General features: G+C 43.8%; 1 protein-coding gene across 2 annotated transcripts in view; it reads right to left on the bottom strand.

Annotated features, from left to right (window-relative positions):
* Positions 1-413: 413 nt before the first annotated feature.
* Mypn (myopalladin) overlaps positions 414-25,035 on the bottom strand; it is a 56,755-nt gene continuing 32,133 nt past the window's right edge. Inside the window, exons 6-19 of one of the 2 annotated variants that reach the window (XM_090346429.1) lie at positions 23,315-23,456; positions 22,446-22,469; positions 21,320-21,436; positions 19,245-19,617; positions 17,898-18,482; positions 16,770-16,908; positions 12,901-13,122; positions 9,580-9,729; positions 7,880-7,962; positions 6,536-6,662; positions 4,875-5,082; positions 4,258-4,423; positions 2,463-2,596; positions 414-1,657 (exon numbers count right to left, since the gene is read on the bottom strand). In XM_090346429.1, coding sequence (XP_090202555.1) covers positions 1,488-1,657; positions 2,463-2,596; positions 4,258-4,423; positions 4,875-5,082; positions 6,536-6,662; positions 7,880-7,962; positions 9,580-9,729; positions 12,901-13,122; positions 16,770-16,908; positions 17,898-18,482; positions 19,245-19,617; positions 21,320-21,436; positions 22,446-22,469; positions 23,315-23,456 — 2,640 coding nt within the window. In that variant the 3' untranslated portion in view covers positions 414-1,487. The remainder of the gene's footprint in view (positions 1,658-2,462; positions 2,597-4,257; positions 4,424-4,874; positions 5,083-6,535; positions 6,663-7,879; positions 7,963-9,579; positions 9,730-12,900; positions 13,123-16,769; positions 16,909-17,897; positions 18,483-19,244; positions 19,618-21,319; positions 21,437-22,445; positions 22,470-23,314; positions 23,457-25,035) is intronic. The other variant, XM_090346430.1, reaches the window with a different exon arrangement.

Genomic DNA, 25,035 nt, shown 5'->3' with positions numbered 1-25,035 from the left:
CCATCGTGGCACATAAGCTTCATTCACCAGCAAGTTTTTATTGAATGTCTATTTGACATTCTATCTGACTCTTCTAGGCTCAAAGTATACTACTGCGAACTAAACTCTAAAAAGTAAGTTTAGAGGCAGATTTTGAACGGGTGGATTACTATAAAGATGCACACATCTTTTGTGTCCCTTTTCTTTCCATTTCCCCATGTAGTGTAATATTTTCTACACAGAAATGCACTTTGATGAATGCCTGTACTGCTGTGGTGAGATACCAATTCTCTGGTCACTTCCTCTTCCCATTTGCATCTTTTCCTTCTTTACTACCACCTAGACTTCCAGACTTTCAAGGAACAGGTCCTGTGACATGACAATTGAAGCTGTGTGTGCGCGTGCGTGTGTATGTGTGCACGCATGTCTGTGTGTGTCTCTGTGTGTGTGTGTGTGTGTGTGTTTGTACTGGGGTTAAACTTAGGGCCTATGTGCTATCCCTTAGCTTTTTTGTTAAAGACTGGCATTCTACCACTTGAGCCACAGCTCTACTCACCCCCACATACATTTTTTTTGGTCGAGATGAGTCTCACAGTCTTTCCTGTTCAAACTATGATCTTCAAATCTCAGCCTCGTGAGAAGCTAGGATTACAGGCATATATCACCGGCTGAAGTTGTCTCTTTTATAAATGACCCTATAGCCCTGCAGAAGATTTTTCTTTTCTTTCTTTTTTTTTTCCTGATTGCTTTACTAACAGCCCTTTAGTTCTAGAGTCTAGGTATCTGTAGTCGGAAAGAAGAAAAAAGAATGGTTCCCCATCCAAAAGATGGCTCTATTTTGTTAGGGTTCTATTTTGGCCACACAATAAGCACACTGTACAATAGTGAATGATTTGGGGATTTGCTTTTTGAAATCTCAAGCACATTTTTGGCACTTTATTATGTGGCCACGTACACCCAGGATATACAAAGCAAACACATTTCACCACATCGGTGAGTTGTACGGCCTGATCTTCTAGTACCGAGTGGATGCTGACTGAATGAATTCACTAAATCTACTGCTACCATGATGACCAGAAAAAGGTGATGGTGATCTTCCCACCATTTCCTTTGCATTGTTGGGTAAAACCATTCTATATCCTAAGGTCTCTACTGTCTGGCTTCTCTCAGCCCAGGCATAGGGCCTCTAGTAGGGGCTTCATATCACTAAAAGAACAGGGTTCAAGAAGCAGGCTGGCTTTTCCCTGAAGCGGCGGACAGCAGTGGTATGATATGTTTGGTTCACGTGTATTGTCTGCTCTGCTCACGTTTTGTTGTGTTGGTTGTTGTTGCTGGAACCTATATATCGCTCCCTCAGCCTCGAGTATGAGCCCCAGCCAGCCTTATTCAAAACACTTCTTGCATTGTGGGAACTCACTCAAATCCAATTTGTTGGAAGCCTGTGTCCGGCTTGTCCTCCTTGGCCCTCCACAGTCCGCCCCCTCAACACAGCAGCCACCCAGACGTCCTTAAAGTTCATCGCTCTCCACCACACTCCGAGAAGAGCAAGAATACACCACCGTGCTTTCCATGGAGGAAAAGGCAGAAAAAATGTCAAGTCCTTTACTGGTGAGAGATCCATAGCGACTGCCGCTGGGTCGGATGGACATAGGAGGTGGGATCTGCTGGTGCCATTGTGCTGGAAAATGGACCAAACAAATCAGTTATGACTAAAGGAGCACAGTCTGGCAGGTGCACTACAAAAGTGCATCTATCCGGTACTTACTCCAACATGCCCAGCGGATTCTTGGTAAAACTCTCTCTCTCTCTCTCTCTCTCTCTTTCTCTCTCTCTCTCTCTCTCTCTCTCTCTCTCTCTCTCTCTCTCTCTCTCTCTCTCTCTCTCTCTCTCTTTCTCTCTCTCTGTCTCTGTCTCTGTCTCTCTCTCTCTCACACTCACACACACACACACACACACACACACACTCACACACACGCACACCCCAGTACTGGGGCTTGAATTCAGGGCCTAGGTGCTGTCCCTTAGGTTTTTCACGCAAGGCTAGCACTCTATCACTTGAGTCACAGCTCCCCCTGGCTTTTCGCTGGTTAATTAGAGAAAAGAGACTCATGGATATTTCTGCATGAGTTAGGATTATAGGCGTGAGCCACTAGAGCGCGAATGCTGGTTCTTTTTAAGGTAGGGTCTAGCCTGCTACTCAAGTGACCCACCTGCATTAGATTCTCATCACAGTAAGTGAAGCTCACTGGGCTCTCCTCTTGGTTGAGCAGGGCCCCAGGGGTCTGGTGAACTTTTCTGTCCCAGTTGGCTCTGACCCCCAATCTCCCAGTCTCAGCCTTCCCCCTTCAAATCTGGCTCTCAAGCACTAAAATACATGTGATCTATCTCATTTATTTACTGCAAACATGCTTCATATACCCTTTAGAAATGATTTTAAATCTGTTTACTACATACAGATGTTCAACTAGGAACATTATACTTACCATATATATCCAGCCTGGCAGTGCAGGACACGATGCCAGCGTCATTCTTGGCTGACAATGTATACCATCCAGCGTCTGATTTCTTGGCTGGCTGAATGAGGAGGCAGACATACCCTGTCGTATCCTGGTGCATACTAGAGAAAGGAAAGAATATGCCATCTTTTATCTAGGAAGAGAAGCATCTCTTAGAGCTTTTTCTCACTAAAGCTAAGAAAGGTGAACTCAGTGGGAGGCAAACACAAGGCAAACATGAAGGTAGAAAGATGTCCAAGGGGCCAGGAATTTGACCTAGTGGTAGAGTGTCTGCCTCGCATGCATGAAGACCCGGGTTTGATTCCTTAGTACTACCGACATAGAAAAGACAGAAGTGGTGCTGTGGCTCCAGTGGTAGAGTGCTAGCCTTGAGGAAAGCTCAAGGACAGTGCTCAGCTCCTGAGATCAAGCCTAGAACTGGCAAAAAAAAAGTCACCAGGGCAGGGATGTGGATCAGAGATAGAGTCCTTGCCAAGAATGTTCCAAGACCTGATTCAGATTCCCAACTCAAATAAAGCCGGGGAGAGGGAAACACAGTGGGGAGTGTGAGAGGGAGAAGGGGAAGAGAGACAGGACGGAAGGATGAGACAAAGAAAGGAAGAAGCCAAGTGTGGTGGTACATGCTTGTAATCTCAGCACAAGGGAGTTGGATGAGAGCAGGAGGATTGTAAAACTGAGGCTAGCCTGGAAATCATAATGAGACTCTTATTTAAAAAATAAACAAATAAAAAACCTCCAATAAAACAAACAAACAAACAAAACTAACCCAGGGCTAGGAGTTTGACCTAGTGGGCCTGGGAAAGGGTTGTGAGGTAGGGGTGGGGAGAGGGAGAAGGAGAGGGAGAATGAGAGAGAGGGAGGGGAGAGGTGGAAAAGCATCTGGGAGACTGGGAGGAAGGCAGAGGGAAGCCCCTTCCTGTAAGCAAGAAGTAATATTAATAGTTTGCATTAATATTATTACTTTCTTTGGGCTGGCTCTAAGGCTAGGATTACAAGTGTGAATCACTGGCACCTGACTGCCAATGGTTGTTTTTAAAGAAAGTTTAAAGTTGGGTACAGTGGCTCATGCCTGTAATCCTAGCTAACTGGGAGGCTGAGATCTGAGGATCAGTTTGAAGCCAGCCTGGGAAGAAAAGTCTGGGAGACTTTTATCACCAATAATCTACTCATTAAAACGCCAGACATGGTGTTGTGGCTCAAGTGGTAGAGTGCCAGCCTTGAACACAGAGAGGCTCAGGGACAGCGCCCAGGCCCCAAGTTCAAGTCCCATAACCAAAACCAACCAACCAAATAAACCATTAGTGATGGATGGAACAAGAGTAAAAGTGGGTATTGCATACAGGGCCTTGGGGGATCAATTGGCTTTTTCACTCATAGCTAGCACTTTACGACTTGAGCCATGCCTCCAGCATTAGCTAGGATTATAGATGTATACCACTGGCACTCAGCTTTCCTGGCTCATACATACAGTCTTTGCCATTCAGGAGGCTGAGATCTGACAACAGCCCAAGCAAACAACTCTGGAAGGCCCTTATCACTAATTAACCAGCAACTATGGAACTGGAGGCCTTGCACTTATGATCCCTCCTGTCTGATTCTGGAGTGAGAATGCAGGCAGGCTCCACACCACACCACGAGGAATCAGTTCTCGATAGGCACAACCTGAATGAAACTTAAGAGCGTTCTGCTAAATGGGTCTTATTTGGCTCCTCAACAAAGTCCACCAGACACGGCTCTCCTCGAGGGGTGGAGGCGGCTGTACCTGACTCTGTCTCTGGTGAAAGGGATGGTCTCGTTGTCTTTCTTCCAGTAGAACACGGGTGGGGGCATGCCGATCACGCGGCACTCCAGCCTCACAGGGTGGCCCTCGGGAACGCCACTATTCTGCAGTTTCTCCAGGATCACGGGGGCTTTCTTCACTTCTTTGGCTGAATGAGAGAAAAGGCTTTATTTGAAAAATAACTGTCTTACTGGGTGGCTCATGCCGGAAACCCTCTCTACTTGGGAGGTGGAGATCTGAAGCGCTTGGTTTGAAGCCAGTCCAGGCAGAAAAATCCTTGAGACTGTAATCTCTAGCATAAAGCAAAACTAGAAGTGTGGCTCAAGAATGCCACACACAGGTAGGATGCCAGTCTTGAGCAGACGAACCCACATGTTGAGAGCACTGAGTTCTAAGCCCAGTGCCCCCCACACACACAAAAGAAGAAAGGAAGAAAAGAAGAAAGGAAGGAAGGCTCCCTCCCAAACTACTTTTTTTAATTATGAAAATAAACCTCAGGGCCGGGAGCATAGCCTAGTGGTGGAGTGATTGGCTAGCATGCATGAAGCCTTGGGTTTGATTCCTCAAGCCTGGGGTTGCATCCCATCAGTAAAACTTACCTACTACAGAGAGCTCCAGACTAAAGGAATTCTGCCCAGTTTTGTTGGTAGCCAGGCATGTGTAGGTCCCTGCGTCACGCTGGGTGAGTGGGTCAATGAGAAGTGAATGGACTCCTGTCTCCCTGACCAGCATCTTATGGGAGGCATCTGGAAGTACGGGTTGGCCATTGAGCAGCCATGTCAGCTCCGGGGGCGGCAGGCCACTCACCTAATAAACAACAGGACAGCTGAAGCAAACGACAGACTGATGACAGGCAGATTTATTTGGTGGCTGAATTCTTCATCCCTAGTTGGCACCAAATATATAGTTTGAGAAAGCCTAGCATGGTGAGAAGCTTTCTTCTGGGGACGGGGGTGGACCCTGGGAAGGGAGAAGGGGTTGAATGAATGGCTGCTTGAATTTAAAGTCTTTGGTGCTTTGGCCCTTTTTCAGATCATGATTAAACCATGTGGTTGTATTCTAAAGCAAAATACAGTAAAGAAGAATGAAACTAGTTAAAATAGGCCTGTAGCATCAATATTAGGATGAAATATGGTTTACATTCCTACCTAGCAAGAGTTAGATGAGAGAAATCTCAGGTAGTAATTAAGGGCTCCCAAATTTTACTGCACTTTATAATCCCATGGGGAGTATTTATCTCAATGCCAGGTTAGAACATGACATCAGAATGTCTGAGAACAGAACCCAGGCATTGGTGGGCGTTAGTCTCTAGAGGGGGGAGTGGAGGTCAACCTGACTATTTAGGCAGCCAATGGGAGAACAAGAGCCGCCTACATAAGTGAACTCTATATTAACTCTTACTCTCAAGTCTCACACACTCATTCACACCTAAGTGTTCTGTACTGTTCAGCATCTTTGGGATCAATAGCTCAATTCAGTTTCTTGTCATATGGAGAAGACCCTGTAGTACATACATACCCTGCTCATTTGAAGCATTGCAATGCCTGGAAAATTAGAATTCAGAATTGCTAAAGGGCATAGAGGTGGGTTACATGAAGAACCATATTTTGGTCACAGAAGCTGCCTATAATTTTGTGTCAAAGGCTACACAGCTTATAACGATCACTTCAAGGATACAAATATCACAATTGTAACCTCACAGTAATAAAGGTTTTCCAGGCACTCTATGGCAAATGTTTGACTCATATAACTTCTTTAGTTTGTCTTCTAAAAACACAGGGTTAATTTCATGCAATACCAATGTAAATTTTTGTAAGATAGAATGGTTTAAAAAATATGAAATAACTTTGTCCAGTATTAAATGTGCCAGATTGGGCCGGGAGTTTGGCCTAGTGGTTAAAGTGCTTGCCTAGCATGCATGAAGACCCGGGTTCGATTCCTCGGTACCACATACATAGAAAAAAGCTGGAAGTGGTGCTGAGGCTCAAGTGGTAGAGCTCTAGCCTTGAGAAAGTCCAAGGACAGTGCTCAGGCCCTGAGCTCAAGCCCAGGACTGGCAAAAAATAAATAAATAAATAAATGTGCCAGATTTTCCCAATAGGGGGAAAATCATAAAGATTTCTTTTCCTTCTTGAGGACCTTCTCCTCTGAGGGGAAAACCAACAAAACTCACAAGACAAATTCAAATGAAAATAAATGCCAACAATCCAACAAAACTCTTAACAGCTCTGGCTGTTAAGGCCTGGTGCTGGGCATCTACCTTGCAGTCCAGTCGACAGAGGCACCCTTCATGAGCTACCATGTCCCCTGGGGCCTGCAGGAAATGTGGTCGGAAGAAACGTTCTTGTAGAGGCTCTTTGTCTCTTTCTTGCACTCGAGACCTTCCCCTGTAACCAATATGTTTAAGTGTCAAATATAAAAACCAATTTTTCCAACTTAGAATAATAGGCAACTAGCATGGCCATAGGGAGAACACTTTCTGTTATTTTTGGAGGGAGAAAGTATTTGTGAGAACAAAACTTTATAATAATAATAATAACTGGCATGGGGCTGATGTAAAAGAACAACAAATGGTAGATAATCATAGACTACAGGATTATCTTGTGAGATCTGTAATCAAATAGGCCTTAGCTTCTTTCTCTCTGAAGTCATTTGGTTTAAGTGGCTCAGTGACTCTTTCGCTGTGGGCTTGACCAGTTGTTCAAAAGTCATGTAAATAAACAAATAAATCAGCATTCAAGATGAGCCTCCATTGACAGCCAAAAGAGAAGCCCTTTTTATTCTCCAGAATAAGACAGATGCCATCTCCATGTCTTTGAGGGGTAATAAAATTTAACCTGGCTATAACTTATGACAGACCATTAGAGATTACCATGAGCGTAAGCTGGTAAGACTAACAGTTACTGGTGTTAAAAAAAAAAAAAACAAAGAGGAAGAGGAAGATGAGAAGGAACAAGAGGAGGGGAGGAAGGAATAGAGGAGGAGGAAGAAGAAGAGGAGAAGATATTGTTGCAATAGTAATGAAACATAGTATCTGAAACATGAATCACTATTTTTGTTCCTTTGGTAAGTCACATTTAATTCATCTACATCAGCAAGTATGGAATACTTTACTAAGACTCTATGGCTTCGGGGAAGGCCAGGCTCTTCTCAGTGGGGAGAGAGTGGGTAGAAAGGAAGCAAAGCAGTTGTTAAAGTGGAGACATCAAAAATACTCAATCCAGAGACATGGAATCATGATAGGTTTCTCTTTTGTTATAGAAAAGCTGATAATTTAATTCTGAGGCATCTGATTTCTATATTATAGGCACCAATGCTACCAAAGATTACAATTTGGAACCACTAAAATTGTATCAAAGCCCAGTCCTGCTTATACTTTAATGTACTAGTGAATCAGCATGGGGAGATTTTGTTAAAATGCACATTCTGATGGAGGAGCTTCAGAATGGGACTTGAGATCTGCCTTTGGGACAAGCTCCCACCAGATTGGTGCCGAGGTGGGGGCTATTATACCGTGAAGGGATAATTCGCAGACTGAGGAACTTTACTGTCTTAGTTGGCTGGCACAGGGAAGGGAAGATCAAGTCCTCTCTGGTATTTTTACCTGTGAGACTGACCAGCAGGTGTTAGTCGGCTACGAATGGGCAAACTCTGTACCATCAGATGGCCAGAGCAGCTGATTCTTCCCTGAGAAACAGAAAACACACAAGATTACAAAAAGAAATCCATCTTTTTAAAATTGATATTATTTTTTGTGTCATAACATGATGATGTATTTTTTTTCCTGTTACAAGTTTTTCTCTGAGGAATAAAAATAATGTAACTTCTTAAATCTTTGCTACTATTCCAAGGAGAGATATGTTTTTTTTTAGAAAAACAGAATTGTGATGGCTTTCAGTTTTAAACCAAGAGCACATATGTAAGTATATATATATATATATATATATATATATATATACACACACACACACACGCACACACACTTTTTTTTTTTTTTTTGGTGCCAGTCTTGGGGCTTGAATTCAGGGCCTAGGTACTGTTTCAAACTTTGTTATTCAAGGCTCATGCTCTACTACTTGAGTCACGGCTCCACTTATGGTTCTTTTTATTGTAAGTTAGTGGAGATAAGAGTCTCAGATTTTCCTGCCCAGGCTGGTTTTGAACTGTGATCTTCAATTCTCAGCCTCCCAAGTAGCTAGGATTATAGACCCGAGCCACGGGCACCTGGCAATTATTATGAATTCTTGAGAACATAACATTGTCTGCATCAGAGAGCATGACCAAATACTTTAATACTTCCCTCAAGAGGGACTCTCATGACAGTCCTTTCAACAAGAAGCCTGGATGACAGAAATTACAGTTCTATGCTTCTTTCACATGTTCATTTTAAGATAGGCTCTTGCTAGATAGCTCAGCTTGGAACTCAATTTGCTCCTTCTTCAGCTCCCTGAATGCTGAGATTACAGGCATACACCACCATGCTCAGCTACTTCCAGACATTCTATTTAAAAGGTAGTTGAAGATATTTATCCTGCTTTATCTTTTATGGTAATGTTAAGATTTGGCATTATTCAAAATGAAGATAATAGCTTCCCAATATTCATCAAGAAATAACAACCAAGGACTGAGGATTTAGCTCAGTGGAAGAGTGATTGCTTGGCAAATGCAAGCCTCTGAGTTCCAGCATCAGCTCTGAAAAATAAAAGTAAAGAAGGAAAGAAAATAGAAAGAAAGGACATGACGAGTTCCAGGATCATTTAAAGTCTTTTTTGAAGTAGTTTACCTAATATTTAAAGAACAAAACCAATACATCATTCTTTCATATAATGATCTCTCTTCAAGAGAGTTAAGGATGGGGCCAGTGGTAGAGGCTTGAGAAAGCCCAAGGACAGTGCTCAGGCCAAGTTCAAGGCCAAGACGAGTGAGAGAGAGAGAGAAAGAGAGAGAGAGAGAGAGAAAGAGAGAGACAGAGAGAGAGAGAGAGAGAGAGAGAGAGAGAGAGAGAGAGAGAGAGAGAGAGAGAGAGAGAGAGAGAGAGAGAGAGGAGAGGAGAGAGAGGAGAGAGAGGGAGAAAAGGGAGGGAGAGAGAGAGATTGAGTGTCAAGGAATTGAGAGACTAATGTCCTTTGTAAAGGCTGAAAGGCTGAGAGACCCCTAGTGGCAAACTAGTCTTAGAGTTCTATGCCTGAGTTACACTCAATCACAATGCTCTTTCATTTTCCTCAGCAACCTTTACTACCAGCCCTTCTCAAAGTCTCATTCATAACCACATCAAGTGCTCCTTTCTCCCCCCCGTGTCTCCACCTGGGGGTTGGCTGCCATGATTGTGTAGTTTCCATCATCATCACTGGTGGTGGATTCAATGTGCAGAGAACATGTCCCATCTGCTTCTCGCTGCATTTTGCAATGTTCGTTTCTCTTGGAAATCTGCTTCCCATCTTTGAACCAGTAAACCTGAAAAGAAAGAGAATCCAGGAATGGATGATTTAAAAAAAGCCCTGTTCCATACATCCTTGAAGCCTCAAGAAGTGGAGAATACGCTGAGGTTGGTATTAATTGCCATCTCTAGAAGACACTCATCCTTTACAAAGCACTTGAACAGAAGTCATAAAACATATTCAAAATGAACGTATAATGCATTCCTCTACCTGTTACTAGTTAATACTTTTTATGTCAAAGCCAGAGGGTTACACATAGAATCCTAGCTACTCAGGAAGCTGAGATCTGAGGATCACAATTCAAAGCCAGCCTAGGCAGTAAAGTACATGAGACTTTTTTTTTTTTTTGCCAGTCCTGGGCTTGGGCTCAGGGTCTGAGCACTGTCCTTGGACTTTCTCAAGGTTTAGCACTCTACCACTTGAGCCTCAGCACCATTTCCAGCTTTTTTCTATGTATGTGGTACAGAGGAATTGAACCCAGGTCTTCATGCATGCTAGGCAAGCACTCTACCACTAGGCCAAACTCCCAGCTCCGTGCATGAGACTTTTAGCTCCAATTAAGTATCAAAATGCCAGAAATGGAATGGTTGCTCAAGTGATACCACACTAACCTTGAGCAAAAAAAGCTAAAGGACAGTGCCTACTTGCCTATTCTTTCTGTTCAAGTCCCAGTACCAGCACAACAATAAAAATTCAATATAATTGGGCACTAGTGGTTTTGTTTTGTTTTGTTTTTTGCCAGTCCTACGGCTTGAACTCAGGGCTGGGTATGGTCCTTGGACACTTTTTGCTCAAGAGTAGCACTCTGCCACTTGAGACATAGCACCACTTCTGGCTTTTTTTGTGTGTGTATGTGGTACCGAGGAATCAAACCCAGGGCTTCGTGTATGTGAGGTAAGCACTTTACCACTAGGCTAGGATTAAGATAAAGCTTCTAGGGCTGGGAGATTAACCAAGTGGTAGAGTGCTTGCCTAACATGCACAAAGACCCGGGTTCGATTCCTTGGTACCACATACATAGCAAAAAGCCAGAAGTGATGCTGTGGCTCAAGTGGTAGAGCTCTAGCCTTGAGAAAGCCCAAGGACAATGCTCAGGCCCTGAGTTCAAACCCCAGGACTGGTAAAAAAAAAAAAAAGATAAAGATTTTAACTACAGCATTTTTGTTTTGTCAGTCATGGTCCTTGAGTTCGGGACCCAGGCACTGTCCCTGAGCTTTTTCACTGAAGGCTAATCCTCTATCACTGTGAGCACAGCACCACTTCTAGTTTTCTGGTGGTTAGTTGGAGATAAAATCTCATGGCCTTTCCTGCGTGGATTGTTTTCGAACGGTGACTTCAGCCTCCCCAGTAACTAACATTACAGGCATGTTGGGCTTAGTGGTAGAGCTTGTCTAGCATACAAGAAGCCCTGGGTTCAATTCCTCAGTACCACATAACCAGAGAAAGCTAGAAGTGGCACTGTGGTACAAGTGTGCTAGCCTTCAACAAAAAGAAGCTCAGGGATAGTGCCTATGCCTCGAGTTCAAGCTCCAGGACTGGCAAAAAAAATTATAGGTGTGAACCACTGGCACTTGGCACCAATGTTATTTTGTTTCGTTTTGGGGTTTTTTTGAGGTTTGTTTTTTTTTGGTAATTCACCAGTAGTTTAAATGATACCCTATGGACCAGATATGTTCTTAAGGACAAATTAATGAAAACCAGAGGCTGGATCTTTTCCTATCACAATAGTTATAAGCTGAAGCATAATGCTTAGTCCCTGGGGTAGCTTGCTTTGCTAGCGAATTATAGAACAAGGCTAGGGAGGATTCATTTGCTAAGTGAATCTACAGTCTAGCCAGACTAAATACCTATATTTTTATGGTGAGTTCTCCATGTATCAAGGAAATCACTTCAAGACAGAGGAATAAAGCACTGGTTACAGCTGCCTTCCTCCCTCTACTTCCCTGTTTAGGTAACCATACAGGATGACACCTTGTTCACGTTTGCTGAAGGAGGCTCCAGAGATCTCTCACACAGCATGCCAGCTGCAAATCTCTCAGCTGACTGCTAGAAAATCTGGTGACTCATAAGATTTTTCAGCAGTCGGTGATAATGATATGACATTTTCAGCATTTACCAATCTAAGTGTCATGATACAAATATAGCTCATTCTGGGCAACAGCAGGCATCCTAGAGATGGTTAGTAGACACTAAATGAGCCAAAAAGTATTAATTTGGTGAGCTTGATGGCTAAGACAATCAATAGCTCAAAATAAAGTATCGTGACTATGAAATTTATTTTAAACTTTTATTAAAATTCAAATGGGAGGGTTAGGATAGGGGGCTGTAGCTGAAGTTGCAGAGTGACTGCTTAGCATGTGCAAGGCCCTGGGTTAAGCCCCCCTAGAACTCAAAACCTCAAATTTCTAACTTAAGTCTGATTTCTTTTTATCTTAACTACTTTAATGGTCCTATTCTTGATAGTTTATATTCTCTATTTTAGTCAAATTATCTAGGGCTTTTGTTTGGTTTTCTGATATTGGTTTGCCTGGTCTTCTTTTTGCAGGTATTTCACTAGAGCACGATAGGGTTTTTTTTTGTTGTTGTTGTTATTGTTTTGTTTTTTGTTTTGTTTTTGCCAGTCCTGAGGCTTGAACTCAGGGCCTGACCACTGTCCTTGGATACATTTTGCTCAAGGTTAGTGCTCTACCACCTGAGCCACAGCGCCACATCCAGCTTTTTCTGTGTATGAGGTACTGAGGAATCAAACCCACGGCTTCGTGCATGCTAGGTGAGCACTCTACTACTAGGCCACACTCCTGGCCCCATAGGAGTTTTTTGCTATTCATTTTTTGTTTGTTTTTTGCCAGTCCTGGGGCTTGAACTCAGGGCCTAGGTCCTGTCCTTGAGCTTTCTCAAGGCTAGTGCTCTACCACTTGGGCCATAGCACCACTTCCTGCTTTTTCTGTGTATGTGGTACCAAGGAATCAAACCCAGGACTTCGTGCATTCTGGGCAACCACTCTACCTCTAGGTCACACTCCTGATTCTATGGTAGGAGTTTTTTGTTTCTCAGGGATGGGGACTAGATCCAGGGCCTTAGTGCACATAAAACAAATGCTCTACCATTGAGACTGAGCTACATCTCCATCCTAGATAAGACTTCTTTGAAGTCCTATGCTGTTGTCTGCCTGGTCATCTTCCCTTACCTTTGGAATTGGAATCCCAACAATTTTGCAGGTGAAGGTAACAGGAGAACTTTCCGTAACCCGAAAGTGCTTGAGCCTTTTATCAAAGATGGGAGCAATACACTTGCCCGTGGGGATCTCGTCATGCTGAATTTCATCATCTGACTCATCAACAGGTGTGCGTTCCAGGCGAAACTCGATTTCATTCATCAGTCTCTGTTCAAAGCTTGAAATTTTGTACTCCTACGAACATGAAAAATATGTTGTCATTTGGTATCTCTATGGTAAGGAAAAACATGAGCATTAATATAATTGAGGGGGGGCATTTTTAAAGATTTATATGTTAGATTTACGCCACGAAATCCCAGCAAACCTGGCACATTACATTTCTACTTGCTCGTCTGGAACACTAGAAGAAATCTGAGTGTTTCTACTCTAATCCCAAACCATCTTAGTGCCTCCTGATTCCTCGCACTGAGCATGGAGTCCTAATAGAATTCTGTAGGGAATGGAATAAAGATAGAATCATATTTCTATAATTACTATAGTGTTCATTTACAAATGCAGAACTGCTTGCCTAGAGGGTCATTATGGTAAAGCTGCCTTGTGCTGAATCCTGATGCATGACCATGATACATGCAACTTCCTGTCTCTACTAGATATTTTGATATGTATACTTGAGGAAAATCTCTTTCTTTGTATCTCCCAGCCAGGCCTCAGTGGCTCAGACCTATCATCTTAACTATTCAGGAGGCTGAGATCTGAGAATCCAAGATTGAAGCTAGCCCAGGAAGAAAAGTCTGTGGGACTCTTATCTCCCTATTAGCCACCAAGAAAGCTAAAGCAGAACTGTGGCTCAAGTGGTCGAGACCTGGCCTAGAGTGCTAAGGCTCAGGGGAGCATCTAGTCCTGAGTTCATGCCAAGAACTGGCACAAAAAGTAAAATAAAGGGGCCAAGAGTGTGGCCTAGTGGTAAAGTGCTTGTCTAGCATGCATGAAGCCCTAGGTTCGATTTGTCAGTACCACATAGAAAAAGAAGAAAGTGGTGCTGTGGCTCAAGTGGTAGAACTATAGCCTTGAGAAAGCCCAAGGTCAGTGTCCAGGCTCTGAATTCAAGCCCCAGGATGGGCAAAAAAGTAAAATAAAATCTCATTGTACCAGTTCTTTCTTTTTCTCTTATATTAGCAAGGCAGGGAGGGGAGGGTTTGAACTCACGGCCTTAAACTTGCTATGGGGGTATTCTACCACCTGAGCTACTCCACTAGCTTTCTCTCTTTTTCTAATAACATCTTATCAGTCTCCTCTAGTGGCCTGTACTTCTCTGTTCTTGGGAATCCCATCATATCTCACAGCTTCAGACATCTTTCTTGTGCTGAGAACTTCCAAATCCATCTCTCCAAGCTTGTCTGTCCCCAAATTCCAGAGGCATACCTAATGACCACCTTTACATGATAGTGTTTGGTAGACCCTGAAAATTTAGTATGGCCCTAATAATGTACACTTGACATCTGTCCTCAGAGTGCTTATGCCTACTGGTCCCCAATCTCAGGAAGCAACAGCATCATTCATTTAATTAATTAAGGGGAAAACAGAGTTCCTCTTAGTGTCTACAATGAAAACCACGTTCTTAAATTTTTCTGATCTGTATTTTTGGAAAGCACAAGAAAAAGGAATGATTAGCAAAATAAAAGTTCAAAAGTACACAGAATTATTATATTCATAGGTATAGGACTTTCCTGTCAATTCGCCTTAACAATGCCTTAATGGTTACTCTTAATTTCTATCCTTATCTCAAGGTGACAGTTTGCCGTCTGGCATAGATCCTAGAGACACACTTTGAGTGCACTGAGTTGAGCCCTAAATCTAGGATTATCCTGGATTCCTTTCACTCCCTCTCCTTGCCATATCCTTTCTGACAAGCTTAACTGTCACCTTTCCAAAGCAGTGTGCCCAGGCCACTTCATCTGTAGCAACGCCATGTTCAAATTCTCTACATAGCACTAGTATTCTTTTCTTAATTTCTTACAGTTCCTACTTTTAAAATTAAATGTTTGTTTATTTATTTTTGAGCCAAAAATAAGAGGTTGAACTCAGGCGCTGGTCACTGTCCCTGGGTTTTTTTGTTTTTTGTTTTTTTTTTTTTCTCCACGGTAGTGCTCTCTTACTTGAGCCACAGCTCCATGTCTAGCTTTATAGTGGTTATTGTAGATAAAAATCTCATGGACTTTCCTACTTGGCTAGCAATCCTCCCAATCCTCAGATTTCAGCCTCCCGAGTAATTAGGATTACAAGTGTAAACCATTGGCACCTGGCTAAACTTTAATTACTTAATTTTTTATTGTTACAATGTCACCTCCTCTTCCCTGGCTTTCTCCCAGTTTTTCCCTCCTTTTACCTCCCACAAATTGTAGAGTTCATTTTCAACATCATGTCTAGTGAGTACCACTGCTGCATTTGGTCATCCTTTGTCCATCCATTTTGGTCACTATTTGTCCCTTTGCCCCCCCCCTCCCATAGACAGATAAATAGACAAGAAAATAAAACAAAAACAGCAACCAAGGAAAAAAAACCTCGTGTTTCCATTTCTTGGAGTTCATTTCAATAGATATTATTTTTTCTGATCAGAGGCATAGGCATTGTGCTTTTCTGTTCTCCTAAGAGCATTCTTCTTTGGTCTCACTGTGTGTGAATACCTAATCAACCTGTATTTTTTATTTTTATTTTTTTTGTGGGTCATGGGACTTGAACTCTGGGCCTGGTCACTGTTTTTCAGGACTTCAGCTCAAGGCTACTGCCCTACCCCTTGAGCCACAGCCCCACTTCTGGTTTAATTGGAGATAAGAATCTCATGGACTTTAGTGCCCTGGCCAGCTTTGAATCATGATCCTCAGATCTCAGCCTCCTGAGTAACTAGAATTACAGGTGTGAGCCACCCTATCCAGCTGTTAAACTTTTATTTTTTTTTTTAGATAGCCTCACTACGTAGACCAGGCCTTGAACTCATGATTCTTCTGCCTCTGCCTCCTTCCTGCTTACAGTGTGAGACACCACACCCAGTGTGCGTGTGTGGTATAGGTATTGGAGTGTGAACCCAAGGCCTCACACTCTCACTTGGCTTTTTTGCTCAAGGCTAGTGTTGTACTACTTGAGCCACACCTCTACTTCTGGCTTTTTGATGGTTAACTGGAGTTAAGAGCCTCACTGACTTTTCTGCTCACATTGGCTCTCAATCAGAATCTAGACTCTGTGATTCACCAGTATCCAGCTACACTTAATATCTTCAAATTAAACTGCATCATGGACTTGTGTGGATAGGAAAAAGAATCTATAGGGTTTAGGACGATCCACTATCCAGAAATGTAATAAGGGATCTCAGAATACATGCTGAGGTGACCCAGGCAGACAACGAGAGGCATCTGTATGCTCTGGTCTAGGTAAACACACTTAAACTGATTTCATCTTTAGGGAAATCAACAGCCACATGGGTGAGTTTTCTACATGAGCCTCAGTCTGAGTTCCACCATCCAAGTTGTAGCATTAATCTCTCTGTCGTCTGATGAGGTAAGTACCCAAGGCTGAATTCATCAAAATTATATTCCTTACACTGGATGTGGTGATTCGTACCTGTGATCCTCACTATTCAGGAAATTGAAATCATATTTCTAGTGACTAACATTTTGAAGGTAGCTCAGGTACAATAGTCAGAAAAAATAGCCAGGCTAAAGGCATGACTCAAGTGGTAATGTGCCAGCTTGAGACCCTGACTCCAAGCTCCAGTGCATAGCCAGCACACCCCTCCAGCACACATACAAGTACGTACACACACACACACACACACACACACACATTCCTTAAAGTTGCATCAAGCCATCCAAGTGCAGCCATATTACCTGCTGGTTTGATCTGACATCACTGAAACTCATTTTCTTCCCCAAGTCTCGAATCACAGCGTTCTTAGTTTCACGAATGTAATCATCACTCATTGATGGAGGAGACTTGGTATTTTTCTTCATTAGTCCCTGGGAAGGCCTATAAAATAAATCACACCCCACACATCCAGGAAAAACACTAATATGAAAATTTAGAAAAAACAGAGCAATCAAACTCACAGTTCAATGCACACTTACAGAATTAAGCCCTGAATTTGCATGTGTGTGGGTTTGTGTGTGATTACTAAGGTTTGTAGGCTCTGTTTCTTAGCTTTTCCACTTAAGGCTAGTATTCTACCAACTTGAGCCATAGCTCTGTTTTGGCTTTTTAGTGGTTAATTGCAGATAAGAGTCTCATGGACTTTTCTGCCCAGGCTGGCTTCAAACCATGATCCTCAGGTCTTAGCCTCCTGAGTAGCTAGGATTACAGGTGTGAGTCACCAGTACCTAACTTGCATAGGTCTTTTATTATTATTTTTTCTCCTTGGGTTGTGGAGTGTGATCTCTGGGCCGAGGTACTGTCCCCAATTTCTTCAGCTCAAGGCCAAGGTCTACCAAGTTAAGCTATAGGGCCATTTCCGATTTTCTGGTGATTAGTTGAAGCCTCATGGACTGTATCTGGTCTGGCTTTGAACCATGACCCTCAGAATCTCAGCCTCCTGAGTAGCTAGGATTACAGGCATGAGCCACTGGCACCGGGTTAAATTAAAAACAAAAAGGTTTAAATATTCAAATTGATCATGCTCTTTGTTCTAAGATGTTCAATGTCCATTGTGTGCCTAAGAAGAAGGATTTTCTTTTCTACCAACCCTAGGACTTGGACACAGGGCCTGGGCACTGTCCTTGGGTTTTCTCAAGGCTGTAGCTCTACCACTTGAGCCACATGCAGCTTTTTTCCCCCCCTGTGTCTGCAGTAGCAAGGAATCGAACCTAGGGCTCCATGCATGCAAGGCAAGCACTCAACCACCAGACCACACTCCCGGCCCCAGAAAACACAGACTGAGAACCCACTTAGCAGGGGTTCTGTCCCAGACCCAGCTATTCCACGCCACGGCCCCTCGGGACCAGGCCGACCTCAGGGACACTTACACAGAGGGCGCGCTTTTAGGCAGCCCCATGGCGTTGGTGGGTGGGACGGCAGGCAGGGAGGGGAGGACGGAACTGAGGAAGGCGGCGGGGTTCTGAATCCGGCCGGTCGGAGACACCGGCGTCGGGGACACACAGTGGGGCTGGAAGTGGCTTCCGCCGGGGACGGGGTAGGCGAGCGCGGGCGGCGCGGGCTCCGCCGGGGCGGAGCTGCCGCCCGGAGCTCGGGTCTGCGCGGAGGGCGGAGCCGGCGAGAGGCTTTCTTTGCACGGCGTCCTGGGAACCGTGTGGGGAGCGTTGCTCGAGGTGAGCACGGGAGGGCTGGCCGAGGCCGCGGCGGCCGCGGAGGGGAAGAAGTGCCGGGGTCGGGCCAAGCTGGGCGTGTGCGCGGCCGGGGCGGGGGCCGGCGCGGGGGCCGGGGCCGGGGCCGGGGTCGGGGTCGGGCCCAGCGGGCTGCAGGCAGCGGCGTCGGAGCTGAGCGCGCTCCCCGGGAAGCACAGCTCTTTGGGCGACGGTGGAGACGGGTTTTGCAATTGCTGCTGTTCCAGCAAGACTTGGTTGTGAAGCTGTTGCAACTGAGTGGAGTCGCTGCACGCAAAACAAGATTTTGGTTGTGTTTGAAGGTCAGCCTGAGATCTTGGTCTCACCTTCCCCCAAGAACATCAAACCCAAATGACAGCTGGTCATGGACGGCTTAGAAATGACCCCCACCCCCCCTTCCTATTGCCATGAGGATTTCTGGTTACATTTATCCCCAGGCTTTCCTTCTGTAGACTTATTAACTTTTCTCCCCTTAAAGTGTTTTTTCTTTCTGTCGATGGGCACTGGCAGCTCACGTCTGTAATTTCGGCTACTCAAGAGGCTGGGATTTCCACCACCCCCCCATTTTGTCACAACCTAGTTTTAACACGTGGACTGTACAGTCAGACAAGGCTTAGGTCTTTATCCTGGCTCAATCACTCATCCTCTGTGTGGTGTTGTTGAGTGATGTGGAGACTTTTCTGACCCTGATTCCCTCACAAGTAAAAAAGTAAGTCCAGGAGCTGGTGGCTGGCGCTACCCAGGAGGCTAAGAATTGAGAATTGGGGTTCGAAACCAGCCAAGGCAGAAAAGTCCATGAGACTTTTCAATTAATCACCAAAAAGCTGGAAGTAGAGCTCAAGTAATAGAGCACCAGTCTTGAGCAGAAAAAGCTAACCAGGACAAGCATGAGAGAGAGCGGGTGGGGGGAGAGAGAGAGAGAGAGGAAGAGGGAGAGGGAGAGGGCGCAAGAAAAGCAGAGAGACAGAGACAGAGAGACAGAAAGAGGCTTTCGACCTCTGTCTGTCATTCATTCCACTTTTTACTCACAGTTTGGGTTTGGCCAGAACGGGAGGGGGCTCTTTGATTGGTGAGGAAGGCTCTGGGACTTTTGTTGTTTGTCCAGTGAGCCTCTCTGGGAAAGAGTCAGGCCTGCCCAGGTTGGCAGTGGCTGCTCTTCCCTCAGAAGATGCTTCACTCTCTTTGTCATCTTCAGGCAGATTGAAGTGCACACGGAGCCCAATCCTTGAGCTGGACCGGGGCTCGTTATGGTTCACCAAGACCCCTTCAAGTTTGGGTTTGGGGGGTTGTTCCATAGAAGGGAGCTCTGGGTTAGGTGGGGATGACTGTTGCTCAGAAGCAGCCAGGTTGGTGGTGGAGTTGGCTTTGTGAAGAGCCCCATTGTTGCTGAGGTCCTCATTTCCTGGAAAAGCAAGAACAGGATCTAAATACTCTTTTGGAAAGAATTTTTAAAATTTTATATAGGAGCAAGAAGCCCGTTATGATGGTAAATGTGTATAATTGCAGTATGAGGAAGGCAGAGATGGAAGGATCTTGATTTAAGAACTAGCCTGGGTAAAAATATTACAGAGAATCTTAAAAGCTGCAAGCCAGGCGCTGGTGGCTCATGCCTGTAATACTAGCTACTCAGCAGGCTGAGATCTGAGGACTGCAGTTTGAAGCCAGCCCAGGCAGAAAAGTCCCTGTGAGACTCTCATCCCTAATTAACTCCTCAAAAGTTGGAAGTGGAGCTATGGCTCCAAGTGCTAGCCTTGAGCAAAACAGCTGAGATACAGCACCCAGGCCCTGAGTTCAAGACCCCACAACCACCAAAAATACACAACAACAACATGAGCTGCATGTGGTGGTAAAGACCCATTGTACCAGGTACTAGGGAAGCAGAGGAAGGGGGTCATAACCCACGGCCGGCCTGGGCAAAAGACAAGACCCTATCTAAAAATAACTAAAGCCAAAAGGGGCTGGAGGACTGGCTCAAGTGGTAGGATGCAAGAACAAGTCCCTGAATTCAAACCTCAGTACAGCCAGGAGATGTATAATGAATACCAAGAGACTAAAACCATGTTTCTTTTTTGGAGGGGTAGAGGGCAATAGAAGGGGCTTATAAAAGGAGAGAGGTGGGGCGGGAAAATACAGTCTTTATATTCAATGTACATTATGTGAAAACTGAACTGTGCAACTTGAGGATGAGGGAGAAGCATGGATCAAGATGCATTTATACTCATAACCTGATTTCTGACTTTGAAACCTCTTTTATACAACCACTTAATATATATTTAAAAAAAGAAAGAAAGAAAGAAAGGCCAGGCGCAATGGCTCACTCCTGTAATCCTAGCTACTCAGGAGGCTGAGATCTGAGGATCTAGGTTCAAAGCCAGCCTGAGCACAAAAGGACCTGAGACTCTTATCTCCATTTAACCCCTAGAAAACAAGAAGTGGGACTTGGCTCAAGGGTAGGGCAGTAGCCTTGAGCTGAAGAACTCGGGGACAGTGCCCAAAGCCTCATGACACACGCACACACACCAAAAAAAAAAAAAAAGGAAAAAGGGAGGGCTAGGAGTTAGGCCTAGTGGTAGAGTACTTGCATAACATGCATGAAGACCGGGGTTCAATTCCTGGGTACACATACATAGAAAAAGCCAGAAATGGTGCTGTGGCTCAGGTGGTAGAGCTCTAGCCTTGAGAAGGTCCAAGGACACTGCTCGGGCCCTGAGTTCAAGCTCTAGGACTGGCAAAAAAAAAAAAAAAAAAAGGAAAAAAGAAAGTACAAAGGTCACGGAGGTGGTGATAGACCTAAATAAAACAAAAAACTTTAAACTGCACATTTCAGTATCATGCTCTATATTTGCAAGATAACAGCATATTTCCTAATAATCCAAACCTTTTGTTGAAAATGAACACCCCTACTGTGGGGGATGGGAGGGGAAAAAACAAAAGAAATTGTCCAAAAAGGCATGAAATGTACTCATTTGCCTATATTCTATAATGTAATTCCTCTGTACATAACCTTTATAATAACCTTGATATACTGTGAATTAGTAAGGAAGGACAATGCAAACCACATTCGCAAAGACTCTAGACTGTTGTAACAGAGAAGGAGGCCTTACCTCTCACATCCAGCTGTGCGATACTGGACACGGTGCCATATTTGTTGCTTGCTGTACATGTGAAGCATCCAGAATCTTCTGCAAATACCTCAGCGATGACCAAAGTACAGATCTCCTCTTAGATGCCAGGAAAGCAGAATGGTTATTGACTTAATCATGAGAATGGAGCAATGGAATTTAGTGCTATCTGATCACGATCCTGCCAAAGTCCATGTAAGAAGCTAACTTCATTAGTACTTGGAAAACAATTGGTTCAAACAAATATTTGATCCAATTGACTGGTCAGCAGGATATGAGTCCAAGGATATAGAATTAATACAGGATGAAGACAGACTGAGTAATGACAGAGGATTTTATAAAAAGATGTTACAGCTGGGTGCAGTGGCTCATACCTGTAACCCTAGCTACTCAGGAGGCTGAGATCTGAGGATTATGGTTGAAAGCCAGCCCGGCACTAAAGTCTGTGAGACTCTTATCTCCAGTTAAACACTAGAAAATCAGAAGTGGTGCTGTGGCTTAAGGGTAGGGTGGTAACCTTGAGCTGAAGAGGTCAGGGACAGAGCCCAGGCCCAGAGTCCAAGCCCTACAACCACCGCCACTACCATCCTCATGCAGGCCTGGCAGCGTGGTCACAGAGAGGACATATAGTCATTTATATGCTGCTTGTTTTTAGAGACTTGTAATTTTGACTTGTAGGAGCTGCATCTACTCTCATTTCTACCCATGGGAACATCTTCAAAACAAATACCAAGCCCAGCAATAAATCTAAGAATTGTATAGACATTGAATCAAATCTCTGCCAATATCAAAATCTAAAGTGCAAGACTTTGAGATACACAAGACCTAGAATTGCAATTAAAATGACCTTGTGGGAATGGCTCTGCCCACTAGGGAAGGCAAGTATTTCTGTGAGACAAACCTCAATAATTAGGAATGAATTGCTCATAACAGAATTGCCCATTTTCCTACCTTCTTTATGACCTACAGTAATAGAACTCATTTGGCTTTTTTTCTAAAACTTTATTTTCACTTTTTCCTGATGCTAGTATAATTTCAATATGTTTTCTTATATACACACATAATCATTTACAACATACTAATAAATTAAAATTGAGATAATCTTTACCTGGCTCTGCCATGGATCGAGGTTCTGAAAGAAGGAAAAACAAAATATATATGGACATGTTCTTGAAGAATATAAACTAAATATTAATAGATTTTAGTTTGGAAGGATATGATTATTTGTGATTTTATTTTAGCTTTTGATGATGATGATGATTTTGCCTGTCTTGTGGCTTGAACTCAAGAGCCTATGAACTGTCCTTGGGCTTTCTCAAGGCTAGATTTTGAGCCACAGCACCACTTCTAGCTTTTTCCATATGTGGTACTGAGGAATGGAGCCCAGGGCTTCGTGCATGCTAGACAAGCACTCTACCACTATGTCACACTCCTGGCCCTAGCTATTTATTTATCTCTTTCTTTATTTGCCAGTCCTGGGGACTGAACTTAGGGCCTAAGCACTGTATTTGGGCATTCCTCAAGGCTAGTGCTCTCCACTTCAGCCACAGCACCACTTCTGGCTTTTCTATGTATGTGGTACCAAGGAATTGAACCCAGGTCTTCATGCATGCTAGGCAAGTACTCTACCACTAGGCCAAACTCCCAGCTCTTGATTACTTTATTTATTTATTTGTTTGTTTGTTTATTTTTGCCAGTCCTGAGCCTTGAACTCAGGGCCTGAGCACTGTCCTTGGGCTTTTTCAAGGCCAGAGCTCTACCACTTGAGCCACAGCACCACTTCCGGCTTTTTTCTATGTGTATGGTACCGAGGAATCGAACCCCGGTCTTCATGCATTCTAGGCAAGCACTATACCACTAGATCAAACTGCCGGCCCCCTTGCTTATTTTTTGACTGGTAGAAATGTATAAAAATAAATATGCCAGCAATTTCTATAGATAAATAATCAGAAAAATAGTTTGGAAGCATCCACTTACTTTTCTGTAAAATCCTAAAATCTGGAGAATCTTCTATCAAGGTTCCTTCTCTATACCACTCGACTTTAGGGGATGGAGCTCCTTTTATTCTGCATTCAAAGACAACCAGCTGACCCTCGGACGCAGACAAATTCTGTAGCATCTAGGATGAGCAGACGTTGTTAGAACCAAAGCACAAGACATTCTTGGCATTCAGCCCTAGTGCTTGAATTTTAGCCACAGACATCATCTCTTTTGCATCCACAGATGTTCTCCAAATCTTCTATACCTCTGGTAACTTCCGTGCTATGGCTGTACATTGAGTCTATTTATGAATAGATGCATCTGACCCTCAAAAAGTTCTGTTTTTCCTGATTTTCTTTTTACCTCCATTGCAGTGCTAAGCAAATATACTAAATGTAAGCAACACATTTTGAGTAAAGTAGCTAATTTTGAGTAACGTATTTGTTTGTTGGCTTCCCCCCTCCCTTTGGGCAGGAGAGCAGTATTGGCATTTGAACGTTGGGCCTCACACTGGCTAGGCAGGCCAGTATAATGATCGTCTGGAGGTGTGGCTCAAATAGTAGAGTACATATTGCTAGCCCTCTTCTGTTATTTTTCAGGAAAATTCTTGTGGTTTTGCCACAGCTGATCTTCAAACTTGATTCTCTCGATCTCCCTTTCCTGAGTAGCTGGAATTACAAGCATGAGTCATGAACGTATTTTGGCTCTTAGATGACCAATGGAGTTTGGTTTCTATAAATAATAATGACAATAATAGTGATGCTAAAACCTGCAGCACGTATCAACTAAGTGATTCACTGCAGGAGAGGATTTCTGCACAAAGGTCTGCGGCCATCCATGAAATGGAACAACTCTGTGGCCCAAGTGACTGATTTTCTCTTTCCTGGCTTGGCCTAGTTTACATTGGTCAGTCTGGAAGTTGAATTTTGTTTTCCTGATCTTTTCTGATGGTGCTGGGGTTCAAACCCAGCACATCATATTTGCTAGGCACACACTGTTGACTAAGCACCTTTGTCAGCTACCTTAGACATAGCTGTTAAAGGTTCTAACAATGGTGACTTTTATGAAACCATAATCATACAGGCAGGTGCCTATGGCTTATACCTGTTATTCTACCTGCTCAGGAGGCTGAGATTTGAGGATTATGGTTTGAAGCCAGCCCAGGCAGTGAAGTCTATGAGATGCTTTTCCCCAATTAACTACCAAAAAGACAGACGTAGAGCTATAGCTCAAGTGGCAGAGCACCTGCCTTGAGTGAAAAAGCTAAAGTTCAAGCCCCAATAATGGCACAAAAATAAACAATCTGGCACATATACACATAATCCCTTCCCCCAGTCTCCCATATGGCATATTGCATTATTGAAAAACATGTAAGGAGGAATCATTAAATGTTTTTCTATACTTCCACAATCAAAAGCTTCCCAGACTACTTTGAATCATAAAATACCAGCTTCAGAAAGCACATTTTTCATTTTGTACTATCTTCTCATTCCATATAAAGTGAGCTTTAAGTCATACATTCTCACCCCAGCATCACGGGCTCATGACCTATTATCCTAGCTACATAGGTGCCTGAGATCTGAGGATCACTGTTCAAAGCCAGCCCAGGCAGGACAGTCTGTGAGACTCTAATCTCCATTAACCACCAGAAAACTGGAAGTGGCATTGTGGCTCAAAGGGGTAGAGCTCTAGTCCTGAGCAAAAGCAGATCAGGAACG

Source organism: Megascapheus bottae, chromosome 15, assembly GCF_031878675.1.
Source record: "Megascapheus bottae isolate mThoBot1 chromosome 15, mThoBot2.hap1, whole genome shotgun sequence".
Lineage (NCBI taxonomy): Eukaryota > Metazoa > Chordata > Mammalia > Rodentia > Geomyidae > Megascapheus > Megascapheus bottae.
The sequence above is the reverse complement of the archived record's forward strand: the minus strand, read 5'-3'. Positions and strand labels throughout refer to the sequence as shown.